General features: G+C 44.5%; 1 protein-coding gene across 1 annotated transcript in view; it reads right to left on the bottom strand.

Annotated features, from left to right (window-relative positions):
- Positions 1-3826, bottom strand: part of ESCO1 (establishment of sister chromatid cohesion N-acetyltransferase 1) — a 30849-nt gene extending 27023 nt beyond the window's left edge. The window contains exons 1-4 of the mRNA XM_084260433.1: positions 3725-3826; positions 3358-3556; positions 1440-2799; positions 671-782 (exon numbers count right to left, since the gene is read on the bottom strand). Coding sequence (XP_084116559.1) covers positions 671-782; positions 1440-2799; positions 3358-3554 — 1669 coding nt within the window. The 5' untranslated portion in view covers positions 3555-3556; positions 3725-3826. The remainder of the gene's footprint in view (positions 1-670; positions 783-1439; positions 2800-3357; positions 3557-3724) is intronic.
- Between the last annotated feature and the right edge of the window lie 11130 nt (positions 3827-14956).

Below are 14956 nucleotides of genomic sequence, written 5' to 3'. Positions count from 1 at the left end.
GAGATATGTTAGTGATCCATCAATAGTATTTCTTAGTCAAATATACCCAAGTCAAAATATTCACATCACACTCATCATTCACAGGCTGATAAATGACAGCTGGGCAATAAAACAGGAGAGCGAATACTCAATTTGGTCCAGATAAAATAGAGCAATTTAGGAGAAAGAAACACAGATACTTATTCAAAGGAAGTAGTAACAAACAGACACTCCAAAACAGAAACTAATCCAAGAGAAGAAACCAATTGAAATATGGTTTTATGACTTTGTTACATGGAAAATTAAAGAATCTGGTTATGTTTTCTTCTGGGTTTCTTTATGGCTCTTTTTTATTTTTTAAAGTTCACTTTTACTCAAATAGAGCATATTTAAGGATTAAAATGTTCATGCATGAAGTACAAAGATGCACTACAATCAGAGTTGGGTAGAAAAACAGACACCTCACTTTCCCACTACAGAGCCTGGAACTAAAAGGACATTTGCTGCTATTAAAGTGGCCAAAGTGGCCATGGGAGTGACACACAAAGGAAAACAAAAACCTGGCAACCAGTTCCAACCCCAGAAGTTTAGTTCTGCACCAACTATACCTTATTCTGCAAAACACTCTTCTGAAAGGAAGACTTACACTTTCCATAACTGACCAGAAGAAAATTTAGTAGTAAACAGTTACCTTGAGGTTCACTTTCTCCCGGTTCTTTTTTTAACTGTTTTGGTGGTTTAGGAGCTGTAACAGATTTTACTGGAGAACTTTCTGGACTCGACTCCAAACTTAATCGAAAGCTCTAAACAAAACAGAAAACATTAAATAAAAAAAACCCCAAACTATTTAATACCTCTAACCTATTAACAAAACCACTCAGTTAAACTAAGTATTAACTAAGTATTAACATATTGAATGCAGCACCAGTTTTCCTACATTTGATTCCTACATTTATTTAAGCTAGGCAATATTGAATTTTGTGGTATTAATTTTGAAAAAAAACCACCATCTTTTCAGTTTACATATAAACTTGCAAAATACTTCCCATAGGTCACCTTTATCCTTAAAATCTTCAATTTTAATAGAAGCTCATTTAGATAGATAACACTTTTCCCCCCTCTCATTTCTTGTATTACACCTTTTCAGAACAGAACAGTTGTGCAAGCTTAAGTCATCCAGAAGTGCCCATACGAATCTGTGCAACCTCTGGCTGCAGCAGGAAACTTCATTGATCAACATTTGGGCAACTGTACAACTTAGGACAGTGGAACAGATTAATTTTCCAGCTGACTATCATCCTATCTATGACAACACAACAGTAAAGGATCTTTAATGCACTTGAAAATTTGAAGTTACTGTAAAATGAAGTCATTGTTAAACTTTCTGAGCATGGCATCCTCAGAAAACAGACCAGCTTTAGAACACCCTCCCACCGCACACCATAATTAAAAAGACTTACCTCGTCTGGTTTTGGCTCACATAAATGTTTTGTCAAATTAGGCAACAAACCATTTTCTGCACCTCTCTTTGTGGTCTGTTTCATTTCTGATGTCACTTCTTTAGCTCCTTCAGATAAAGGATCTGATTTCTCCTGCACACAAGTTGCACTTTCGTTCTCAGACAGTCTTGTAACTGACAGCTTGCCTTGTGCCTTCGGAAGCTCTGCTTCTGTGGCTACTGGACTTGCTTCTGAAACTTCAGAGTAATCCTTTAGCAAAGGAAGTTTGGGGGTATTTGTAGAATTTAAGTTACTTTGCTTCATGTTACTAGCTTTCAGTAACTTAATTTTGGTCCATTTAGAGTTTTTGTTTGAAGAGTTATTTCTACCATTTAGAGTGCATTTGACAGGCATTCCTTTTTTGCTAGGGAAAAAACGCTTGCACTGAGTACTTTGACTAGGTTCTTTCTGAGTAAGCATTTCACTTTGTTGGAGCTGTGTGTCTGCTTGCTTTTCTTCCGTTTTTCCACACTCAGCATTAGGGGAATCTTTTTTCACCTCGACTGTGTCTGACTCAATCTCACCTGCAATTTCTTCACAAAGTTCAAGGATGCTTACTCTTTTGGATTTCGCATCGTTCTCTGGCTGATCAGCCACATTTGTTTCACTTACAGGTGGCTGTGAACTCTTTTGTGGTTTTGTGCTGGTTTTTACATTCTGCTGCGTTTGTTGCTTTTCCTTAGTCACTGTCTTAGAATTTGGCTTAGGAGAATCCGTTTCCACTTTCTTTGTGTTGCTAGGAATAGGAGACACAGGGCCTGTTTGGTCTTTCTTAGCTTCCTCAAGATTCTGATGACATAATGATGATCCCTGAAGGTTGTGTTGAAAGCTGTTGGAATTATCATTTTTATTGTCTGCTTTACATTTTTTCTCTTTCAGAGAGCTGGTCACTTCTACACATATTTCTTTATCCACATTTGTATCCTGTGGCTTTATTTTTGTCTTTTTCTGTTCTGTTTTCTCTCCAGCAGATTTTACTTTTGCTGCAACACTGTGAGCGTGTCTTTTTGCCTGGCTACTTTGTTTAACCTCCAAAGCTTTTTCCTCTTTAACTTCTCTGCTGCGCAGGGATCTTGCTGGTACATGTACATGTGTTAACTGCTGCAGTCTCTGTGATCTCCTCATTACCGGCTCACTTGGCGCAGCTGCACATTTCGACTTAGGAATTTCTTGCACAGGTTTCTTCTGGCATACCTCCTTATTTTTTGTTGATTTAGGTTGCTGCTGGACCTTTCCCTCATGTATTGTCTTATTATTCAAGTTCAGTCCTGATGATCTTGTAGTCATGCGCGTTCCTAGTTCAGGTTCATTTGTGTTGTCACTGAAATATTAAAACAATTATTTTTTACAGCATCTAGAAAGCAGAATTTGTCATAAGACTCTTCTCATTCCTAATAACCCCTGCTTCTCTTTCCTCTTTCTTAAAACACCAGACCTCACACCCTCAATACTTTTAGAAGAATTTTCTCTAGAATCGTTTTTAAACCACCTGGTTACTCTGAAGTGTAGCACTTAATGCAAGACTGAACTATGAACCGCACAGATAAATGACGTTTGGAATATTTAGCAACTTTTAATCGTTCACAGACACTTGTGGCTTTCAAATGAAGTACTAGCTTACATAATATTAGATTTATTTTCACTTCAGCAACTTCTTTAGAGGAAGTCTTTCTGCATTTCAAGACAGTAATATAGTTCCAGAGAACAATCATGCAGCAGATATCATACTTAATGATTTAAGCATGACCATCCTACTAGTACTATTTAGCTGTTTAGCTGTATCTTTAACCCAAATTCTTTCTGCTTAGACTGTTTCTGCACTAATTTAGTCTAGGAAGGTAACACAGAGCAATTACTTTTTTTGTTTTTTGTCACTGACCTGTTTGATTTGACAGAGGTTTTGAGCACAGTTTTCTCCTGCACGGCACACTGACTGGGCTTTGCTTTATTCGAGGCATGTTTTGTATCTGACACCTCTTTTTCCTTCTTCACTGATGATGGTTTGCTGTTCTTGTCCAGCTTTGGACGCTTAGCAGAAGGCTCTACTAACACAGACTTCCTTTTCTGAGCTGCCATTTCTGCAAAGCACAATAATTGATTCAGCATTTAGAGTCTCTGGCGGCTGTCGTTACAGTGTCAGTTGATATAACTGAAGATTTGCCCATTTTACAAAAGAAGGTAACATGCTAACTGTGATTGTAAAGCAAATAATCAAAACAATCCCAAATTGCTTTTATTTTACTTACAGGTTTTTACAACAGGCAATCGATGTTTAGGCCAAAGTAACTTATCAAGGTGTGCCAAAAGCATTCCTTATGTATATGCTTGCAAACAGGATGTTTCATGCCACCTATGAAAAACACAAAACATTTATGTGATAAGCACTTTACTAACTTCCTTGTCAGTGTCCGAATTTGACACTCCCACCACCCTCTTCCATCCCTTCAAACAATGCTTACCTTTAAAGTTTCTTTAACAATCAATTAAAAAACCTACAAGTTTTATTTTGATACCAAGTAATTTTTGGCATTCTCTTGTCTTAAACATTACCCTTTCACCTTTCAAAAGGTGGCAAGTACAGAACAATTTCAAAGGAAGTTTCTTAGCCTTTTGCATTTTTTCCAGAAAATAGCATGCTGTGCTCATTTGTAAGAGAAGTGAAAAAAGCAGGCCCACTGTCAAGCCTGTACCTCACAGCAACAGCAAATAAACCTATTAGACTCTACCACGTTTTGTGGCTGCTATTACAGAAGTCCAGAGACATCAGCAATCGCCTGTAACTGTTCCTTCTAATATGCCTTCAGCTTCAGGTCAGAGTCAGAAAGCCTAGAAAGCAGCAAGATTTGAGACATTTGCCTTGGGCAGTTCAAGAATGATGTCTTCATGAGAATCCAAACGATGTTAACGATGCAGAGGTTAATTCGCACAAGAGTCTGAACACTAGCAGAGATCCTCAGTCTGCACAGATTCAGGTGATCACACCTTTCACATCTATGTGTGGCTTCTGAAATCCTTAAGTTTTCTTATTTGAAGACACTGGTTTTTGCGTTATGCCATAAGAAATAATTATTCAGCAAAGTTTCACTAATCTCTTTTAAAAAATAAACATACTGGATGACTCAGTGCTCATAACTTCCATATCACCTTTTTAGGTCAAGAATTAGCTATTAATTTTTGCCAATGACTGACAAAGAAATGTTTCTGTAACAAAATTGTATTACTTTTCAAACCTTAACTAATTGGATGTTAAATCTGACAGATTTCAGAGGTCAAGCGGGAACTTTAAGTTACCAGTTACACACACAGACCAGATATTTTAATTTCATTACAACTACATTAAGCCTTCCAGTATTAACAAATGCATGTCTTCCTCTAACAATTTGAAAGATACTTCAATTAAGTTCCTTTTAATAAGTACTCATTATCCAAAAACAAAAAGTCAAGAGCTATACTTTTTCTTTTCCTTCAGACTTTATATTGCCCTTAACCCCACTTTCATTTATCTGCTCTTTTATGAAGACACTTTTAACCACACAACATTGATAATGCTCAAACTCCAGACACCAGTGCTGTCTTCTGACTTTCTCCTTTAAAGAAGCTGCATGACCAGCAACTCACTTGACATAAAAATAGAGAACATATCCTGGAAAGAAATCTCTAACGGTACTTTTCAGAGTGCTATTTCCATGTATCTTACTAAGGAGCAGGTAACAATTTCTTACTTCTAATGGCTTATGAGCTCCATGACACTTAACAAGCCTACGGGTTTCCACTAGTCAAAAATTATCTGTCAGAGCTTCTGTACAGCCACTCACACTGAAAATAACAACCCTAGTTCCTGTAGTCTTCAGTCTTATATTCTCTTGGTTTAGAGCACACTACTGACTCTCAGAATTTGAGAACACTGTGACACATGCTGCATACACCTTGACCTTCTTATTTTTTCCCCAGACATACACAGACATCACTGTCACTCTCATCCATATGACATGACATACTCAATTTGAAGTACAAAATGGAAAATACAATCCTTCCCTCACCAGTACTGCTTCTTGTGACACTGACAAATACACTCTCCTCTCACAAAGAGAACTGGTTCTTTAAGAGCAATTTCTCTCCTACTGATACTTTGCACAGCAAAGACTTTTCCAGTCATTCAAGAACCGGCAGTTTCTCCCCTGAAGAAGTCCCCTCTAGAAAAAGCCAGGTTATGGGCAGAAGGGAAGACACAGAAGAGTAAGAACAGACTTCACAACAGCCAAAGGCTTTGGTGAGAGAAGTAGAGCAAAAACAGAAACACGAACTCCCACACCCTCGAGTCCTTCAAGCAGGGGGGAAGCCTTGGTCTCCGCTAAGACTGGGGGCTCACCTGCTTGACAGAGCACTGGGGGCTCAGGCACAAGCCCCCTTCCTGACTGCCACGAGGTTGAGACCCCCGCTCCCGGCCGAGACCCCCCGACAAACTCAAGAGGAACGAAGAAAAGGGAAGGCCTCCAAGCGTGGCCCGGTGTCATCCGCCTCAGCGCCCCGCCGTGACAACCCTTCTGGAGCACGGCCTGGCAGGGAGCCCCTGAACCCGGCCGAGCGTCCCTCGGGCCAAGGCAAGCGGCACCGAGGGGGCACATCGGGGGCTGCGGAGAAGCAGCCGTACGCCGCAGCCCCCTCCCGCCCCTCCCCCAAGCTCCCACTCGCGACGAGTCGGCGAGCGGGTATCGGCCGCTCGCTCCCACCGCCAGCGCGGAGACGGAGGCGGCCGCGGGCAGGCCCGAGCCGCGGCCGGCGAGGCAGGCCCGAGGAGGAGATGCCGGCCTTTCGGCCCCGAGGCGAGGGCAAGACGGCACCTCTCTGCGCCGGGAAAGGCTACCAGCCACGGAGCGGGGAACGAAAGGCCGGCGGGAGCCGCTGACACGCGGGGCGAGGGGGGCAAACTTCCTCATTCCGCCTCCCCCACCCCCCCCCCGCCGCGGGCGCAAGGCGGCCGCTTACCTCGCGCGGGTGTCAGCGACGTGCCGGCAGCGCGAGCCGCCCTCCTCGCCCGGCTTGCCAGCTGCGGGAGGGAGGGGGGGGGGGGAGGAGGAGGAGGAGGGGGCGGGGCGGAGGCGCGCGACGGGGTGCCGGCGGGTGGTGGCGGGGGGGAGAGGGAGGGAGGGAGCGCGCGCGCGCGCGGGGCCGAGCCGGGTAGGTGGGCGGAGGCGCGCGCGCGCTGCGGCGGCCAGGTCAATGTGGCTCGCGCCCCCTTCCTACCCGCCCCCCCCCCCCCCCCCCGCGCGCAAGCGGCGAGCCCCACCCTCAGCACTGCCCACATCCGGGCACCGCGGCGGCCACGCCACGCCCCGCCCCGCCCCGCCCCGTCGGAGACGAGACTCTTCCGGCGGGCTTCGCGGGCGCTGGTGTGTGTGTGCGCGCGCGCGCGTGCGCGCAACGGGTCTCGCGGAGGTGCGTGAGGGGGCTGCCGCGAGCGCGCCCGGCGGGGCGGTACCTGCGGGCCGTGGGGGTCGGGCCCCGGCTGCCCCGCCCCGCCCAGCCGCCCGCCCTCAGGGGCCGCTTGTGGGGCGGGCGGGTGGTCCCCACGGCCGCGGGTGCGGGGCGCTGCCCGTGCCCGCCTTGGCGGCGTTGTCCCAGCGGCTCGGCCCGCTCGCGCCGGCCGTTAACCTCCGGCGTTGGGCTCCTCCCCTTCCCGAGCCGAGGGGCAGTTAGCGCGGCGGGACGGGGCTGGCGGGGGCTGAGGCGGTGGCCGTGGCTGAGGCGGTGGCCGGCAGCGTGTCCGTGGCGCCTGGCGGCGGGCGCGGCCGGGCACGCAATGCGAGGTCTCCCCGAGTCGTGCGCTCCCCGCGGCGGTTCCGAGGTGTCAGCGGGCGGCTGACAGCCGGTGTGTGTGGAAGGCCCTCTGAGGACTGGTTTTGGTGCTGTTCGGGAAGCGATCTCAGCTCGCGCGCCGGCCTTGGGAAGCTTCTGAGGGCGCAGAGGTATATTTTGGGGTGGCTGGGGGTTCCCCGCTGATGAGCTCGCTTCGGGTGCGCAGGCAGGGGGTAGGGCTCCTAAGCGGCGGTGCGGCGTTGTGCAGGTGTGTGTGGTGTGAGGGTAAAAGCAGGACGGGTGCTCGTCAGTGTCTCGGAGACTAGAGAGCCTTGCTGTCTGTCCTGGTCCTGGGCAGTGAGTTCCCAAAAGCTTTGCTTTCCCAACCTGAGTAGTAACCCTACAGATGCCAGCTAGCTGTTTTAAAAGTTGCATTCTGTGCTGTGTTTTACTTCTAGTTCTGTAGCATAACCATGTAGTTGTGATTTCCCCCTCCCCATCTTCTGGGATGTTTTAGTCACTACCACACTATGTAATGGATTTGTGCCTCATTTATTCTGACCTCATGGCTTCATTGCCTCAGGGTATTTCCTGGTTTGACAGGTAATGAGAGGCATTCAGAGTAAGGAACTTGAGGATCTGACATCCACACCGCTGATGTGCTGGTCTAGACCAACTTTGGTCTAGTCCTGGGGATGCAGCGACTGCGAAGGTTGGAACACATTGAGTGTGTTCTGTGGGTTTGGTTTCCTTCAAAAGGAATCCATTGCGCACACTTGAAGACCTGCCATGACAAGTGGGAGCAGTCAGAAGGTTTCTTTCAAAACTGTGCTCCTGATCCTAACTAGAATACTAATGTTGAGCTACCTCGTGTACACCTGGTGTGTTCAAAGCATTTTACCAGGCTACAGCTAACCTGACATACGCCCTAACTGAGATGCATATAATATGTGTGTCAGGATCTCAGCATTAGGAAGCTTTTTGCTGTGCCTGTCCACTCCTATCAGTGAGTCCTACTTGCTACCATAGAGACAGCTTTGGTTTATTTGATTGCAGATTTACATGGTGATGGGTATACATCATTACATGAGAAGAACTGGGGAACAGCACGATGAACCTTGGGGTTAGCCAATAAACAGCCATGAAAGATGCTAGAATTGGGGGGTTTTGAGTGGTGGCATGTGACAGGGTTTCTCCCAGAGGCTTCTGATTTCTTGTATAGATTTTTGGTAATAGTTTGCTGACCTAACAGAGACCACACAATTAATTTAGTACTTGGAAGCTACACAGTTTAAAGGTTCTGCAAATACTCTTTTGTTAATGTTTGAAGTATTTAAAAAGTGATTATTTCTATAATAAACTCTTTAGACCTTTTTTATAATCTTCTAAGCATGTTATTGATTTCCGTAGCTATCACATTGATGAGATTAACTGCTGGATGTTGCAGTCAAGTTGCTGAATACCATTAAATTTTATTTTTATATAGAGATGAAATTACCTGCAGATCTTTTGTTCTGTCTGTAAGGGTTTTTTTGTCTCTTTGTTAACTGAAGCAAACTAGTGCCTTCCCTGATAAATCCTCTTTCTGGACACACTTAATTGCAGCACAGTTTGTCCTAGACAAATGGAAATTTTTAGCAGCTGCAGTCTTTTTTTAAAAGCTGATAGGAGGAGATGTTATAAATAACTGTAACTCTCTACTATCGCTCCTCTTTACTGTGTGATAATCTGCAGTGACTTTACAACGAACACAGCAACATGTGGTCTCCTGCTCTCCTGTGGTAACCTGCAGAATGCTTTCCAGATGAAGGATACTTTAATCACTGTGTTGCCTGTAAATTTCCTGGACGTTGATAAAAGCATTTCTTTATGTTATCACTAACTCTGTAAATCTAACAGGATGTTTCCCCACCCCTCTTAGGTGTAATCTGGCCAGTAAAGCTAGAGTTTTCTCACATCACTCCATGGAATAGTAATTTCCTGTGCATAGGGAAGTAGAAAAAGAAACAGGCGTTCTTACCAAGTATTGAATTCCCAAACTTGGAAAAAAGCAATTAGAAGAATATGATTACATTTCCAGCTTTCCACAGAAGGTGGCAGCATTTTGAAGCAATGGTGCCAGTGTGAACTTGCTGGCAAAAGACGCTTTGCTGAAAGAACACAAACCCTACAGAAACTTACTCACAAGTCGTGGTGAATACGAACAGGAGTGCTCAGGCAGAGATTTACTGTACATCTACAGCGCCTGGGAAAGGGGGAGGGACTGCATTCACATAGGTGGAGTATGTGGGTAGACAGATTTAACCCCAAAAGGATTCTGTGTTTGTTTAGCCTTGCTTACCACTACTGTAATGCTGACTAAGTGAACAATGACTTGCTTTTAGGTGATGCCTTTTCTCACAGGAGCAGTAACTCGGCAGGTACGTGGATCATCGCACTAGTTGCAGAGAGTGCCCTGTTGAGCTACAGCTTTGGGACGTGCAGTGACCCAGTGTAACAGCTGTGTCACCAAAAAGGGGAAGCATGTCTCACTGTTTTCTCCACTTTCTCAGCAGCATGCTCCAACTCATTACCTCGTGTCACCCATCCTGTAGCACGTGAGGGACCACTCTAAGCAAGCAAATTTAACTTGGTGAACTAGTGAAACCATGACACAGAGGAAAAACTAGATCATTTTCTGCCAGGGCAAGAAAAGCTGAGGGCCATGTGACTGGATTAGGGGAGGATAAGCAAAGGCAGGGCAGAAGGAAGAGCAAGCCTTTCTTTTGGCACGAGGGAGCTGTTAGCACTGGCAGCAGCTTGTGAAACTGCAGCCTTAGGACAGGCTATGTAGTTAGAGGACTCAGCTCTTGATCCCAAGCTGGATGCCAGCAGTCCTGCTAGCACTGAGACCTCTCAGCCCCATTTGACATGCTAGCACACTTCCAACCTGCCCTACTGCTTATCAGGCATCTCATCCGATGGAGATATCAAGGATGTGGTGACTGACAACCAAGAGGCAGCAGCTGCTTAAAACCTCTCAGCTGATTAAGCCCACAAGCACTCCTGGTACGTCTGAAGAATGCCTGGGACAGGTTAGCTAAGGGCACGTGTGAAGCTGGTTTAAACTAGTGGCTTTCTGATCACTGAATGTATAGATTCTTTAAGGGACTGGAAGAGCCTTTGAGGCAGTACAGGGTCCTTATGTCCATCCACTCAGCAGAGTCAAGAAGTTCCTCATCCAGGAAGAAGGGAGAGGCTGATTTATGTGTTTCCAGTAAGAAGAGAGAGACAGGAGAATTTGATCTCTCAGAGGAAGAGGCGTTTGCCAGCAAAGAGCTGTTGTGGCTGCTGGTGTATCTGGCAGATTTTTCCTTTTCTTTTGTTGGAATGAAATTTAAACAAAAACCCAACAAAAGACCCCCAACAGCCCTCACCCGCCCACCCCCAATATATTCCACAGCAGACTGGCTACAGGTATTATTTTGCTGGCTAGTAGAATAATTCCTACAGCTATCCTGTTGTTGGGTGGGGGTCTAGCATGCATGATAGAGCATCTGAAGCCCCCAGGAAGGTTCTCTTGGCTTTTTTTATACCTTCCTCATTCTTCTTCCTTGCCTTGGGCATTACTGGGCCCTTTGTGACCAGCTAGCATGCAAGGCTGAGTACCAGTGCACCCAGCTTGGGGCTGAGGGGTGCCTGTGTGGGATGGCAACTTGAGGGAGTGAATGTGAACATTTTTTTTTCCTTTTTTTTTCCCCACAGGGCAATGGCACATTGACCTGAAGTGACCTGGGGGAGCACGGATGTGCTTGCTCACGAGTGCAGGGCTAAAAGTCCTCTTCCTGGCAGGTCCAAGCCAGGTAGCCAGAGGAGCTGTGGGTGGAAGAGGCTGTAGGTTCTCTGAAATCCTGGTGTAGATCTCATGTGGGATGAGAGGGATTGGAACCCTCCTGGAGTTAAAGAGCTTTGCAGAGGATCTATCTAGCTAAGAAAGCAGGGGCCAGCATTGAAGGTGTGTGGGGGGATGTCTGAGTCTTTTGGTGTTTTTTTTCTTTTTTCGGGAAAAAAACCCCTAGGATGGGACTTCTCTGTTTTTCTCACATGCTGAATATGAGATTTTTTTGGGGGGATGAGGGGAGGAGGGATAGAAAGGCCTGCAGATACCTGCATCTGGAGGGAAGGCTGGGACTTGGTTTGCAGAGATTTGGGGCCTGGACAGACAGTGGGTGTGTATGTACATGAGTGCTGTTTAGGGACCCAGATAATGACAGAGAAAGGGGGCTGTTGTCTGGAACACTTGGAACTGCTGAGATAAGCAAGCTGCTCCGTTTTCTTGAAGAGCAGAAACAGTTGACTGTCAGATCTCCGTTGGAAATGGTAACTTGCAGCAGGGAGAAGGCAAGGAGAAGCTTCCTAAACCATGACTGGGGAGTGACTGTTGAAAATTGGGCCCTCTTCCAGCCTCTGTCCTGGTCAGTCAGAGTGATTGGACTCTTCAACAATCAGCACATTAATGCCTGAACCATGATACTTGGTGCCATACTGACATGACCGTGATGACCTGCCTGGCATCACCAGTTTTTACTGACATCTTCTGGATACCAACTCCTGTATAGAGTTGTAGACTGTTCTCCATAGCCCATTCTGCAAATTCTTGTAAACTGTGCTGTTGTTTCTAAAAGGAGCATTAATCCTCCTCCTGTCCAGTGTGAAATATATGCCACGGGTTGGTTTCTCTGTATTCATAGAATTCTGTTTCTGTTTGAAATGTTTGGGTGTTCTAAGTCCGTTTGACAAGAGTGGACCTTAAAGTCTTGGTCTTTATCTGGTAGCAAGACAGGTAAGGTCACAGGTTGACTGAAAGCTTCATAGACAAGAAGAATGGTACTTTGCATTGATGCAAAAAGCAAATTGAGAAGAGGTGGGTGTTCTGGAGCCCACATAATATGCAGTGTTTGAAGCAGGGGGATTGGACTAGACAGTCTCTAGAGGTCCCCTCCAACTTCAGCTACTGTGTGATTTTTTTTTTTTTTTTTAACTAAGAACAGAGCTTTTTTAAGAGGTGTCTGCAACCTTTGTGACTGGGAATTTAATTTGCCTTACACTCCATCCTCCCAGTACATCGATAAGTAGTGATTTTTCTCACACCTCCAACACTTCATATCCCTGCTGCTGTCTCAATACTCAGATCCCATAAAAAGCCAAATAAAGGCCCAATGAATTCACCGTGAATAGAGGAATTGACTTGAATTCTGGAGTCTGTATTTTGGCTGACTGGTGTGTACAAGGTACAAACAACTCTTTGTACAGGGTACAAAGATAATACATAGCAAGAAAGGGCTGTAAACTTTTTGCTAGCCTGTGTGTCCTTTGCAAGAACTGAGGTGTCTGCATTGTATGTTTCAGAAAAAATCTGACTGGGAAAGCTTGAAGATATGGGTGTTAAATTTGGTTGTTGCTCCTTGGCACGCTGTGCTTTAAGCAAGGCATTTTACCTAACGGGGTGTAAGCAAAAAACATTCTACATTTGGGGGGGAAAAATACCTCCCAACTTTAGAGATGTTTGGTAAGCGCGGCTTTAAAGGGACATGTCTCGTGTGGATGTGTATATGGGATTGGACCTAAGGGAAAGAAGACAGTGCAAAGAGAAATGCTGCTGTTAATCACGTTACTTTTATTTAAACAGCAAGGTGTGGTTGTAATGTAAGTGGGTTGGTTTTTATTAATACTTGGTGCTGAGTTTTGAACAGTACTGTCACCAAACAGTTTTACAAATACAATGCTCAATACACTGTTTATTGCTCACTGTTTTTGTGTGGATATAAGAGCTGGAAATAAATTTCAGAATAAATAAGGCACCCTACTAATATGCTGATTTTATGTATTGTAATGTACAGAATTTAATTTAATTTGATTTTGCTCTTACTTTTCTCCTTTTTCACATTTTAATTATTTTCTTTATTAGAAGAAAAAATATATCAGAATTTATTATTTGGGCAAGGGCCAATGCCTGTCTGAAAAGTTAAAACTTGAAAGCACTTTCTAATGTTTTTTAATCTAACTGCCCGCCTCCCCAAGCCAGCTTTCCTTTACCATGTCCCAATTTCTTTTTCTGAAGACAAGAAGTATTTCTGTTCTTCCTGTGCTGTTACTAGGAAACATGCCTTGCAAGAGGACTGTTCACGTACTGCTGGAGACAAAAGACCCAACTTGCTTTTTTCCAATCCATGTTTTCTTCTTGTACTGACCCCCCTCAAAAGATCAATCAGTAAAGATGCCTTTTTTTCCTTATCAGGCATCTCATCCGATGGAAGAATTGAGGATGTGGTGACTGACAACCAAGAGGCAGCAGCTGCTTAAAACCTCTCAGCTGCTTAAGCCCACAAGCCGGGCCCTAAATCAGTGATCAGCACAACGTGGAAGCACCACAGGAGCTGGTTAAAAGATATTTTTCTTCTCTCTTTTTTTTCTTTTTTTTTAAATTTCAGTATGCCCTAAATTAGGACTTTCCCAAGAGCTTCAAAATACATTCTGCCCAACTGTCCTTTCTCCTCAGAGGGCCATGTTGGCTCTTGCTGTTTCAGGGCTGAGAAGAGCAGTGCCTTGGTCAGCCGTGCAGCCCCGCAAGCTGCTAGGGCAGACGTGTTTGCTTCAGTGATTTATCAACCGGTTGCTGAAGTGCTCACACATGATCAAATAAACAACCCAAAAAGATGGGGCTCCAACCCCTCGCCCCAGCTCCCAGCTTTCTTTAAACAGCTTGTTACGTTCTTTTTAGCAATTATCTGAAACAATAGCAGAGACAGAGGGTTCGGGTTTGTTTTTTAATTTAAAGCAGATTATATATAATAATTTCCTGATGTTCTAATGTTTATTCTTTAAAACTGACATTTTCTTGCAGGGTAATATAAACATAACAGGTAGAATCATCGCATTTACCAGGTCTCTGAAGTACATATTACATATATGACGACACCCAGCTTTACATGAACTTTGAAATGCAAGATGCCTTAGTTACATAAGTTATTACAGTACTGGTTTAAAGGAATCTTTTGGTTATATGTAAACACTATAAATTAGCTGTTTAAAAAATAATCATGTAAGACAAGTATGGCATTGACATAGTTTAAAAAACAATAACTAGCCCTAAATCTGAATACTCAGAATAGAACAGCAAAAGCAGGTATCAATCTAACACTGTGGCATAACATGCTGAAGTTTTGACGTAATTGAAGAACCAGTGCTTCTTTGTGTTCCTTCCTCCTCTTGTATTCACACTGTCAGTGCCCTAAGGAATGAGTCAACCTGTACTATGCCTGACAGGGTAATATATATGCTATTTTGAGTGTTGCCATTCTAATATTAAAAGCCATATAAATTAAGTCTCCTAAATAAGTACTGGTTTAAATTAAACTTCTGAGGAATTATAATCTGTTTTACTTGATGGTTTTGGTTAAGTGCAGTTTGATGTATGCAGAATGCTGTTTCGTTTAAGGTCATTCTTAGTAAGGCATATTAAAAATAAATATAAAAGAGACAACATAATATTTAGTTTCTTGCTACAAAATCTTAGGCAAAAAATATTTTTGCATGTAGTAATGGACTTCATCCATTTGCTGGCTTACAGGAGTTAGAATCTGTGCATTAAGCTTAACTGCCCTTGTCAGAATGTGCCACTGCGCTATACTAGCGGTCCAAAG

Source organism: Gallinula chloropus, assembly GCF_964237585.1.
Source record: "Gallinula chloropus genome assembly, chromosome: 2".
NCBI classification, from domain to species: Eukaryota; Metazoa; Chordata; class Aves; order Gruiformes; family Rallidae; genus Gallinula; species Gallinula chloropus.
This window is presented reverse-complemented; position numbering and strand designations above follow the sequence as displayed.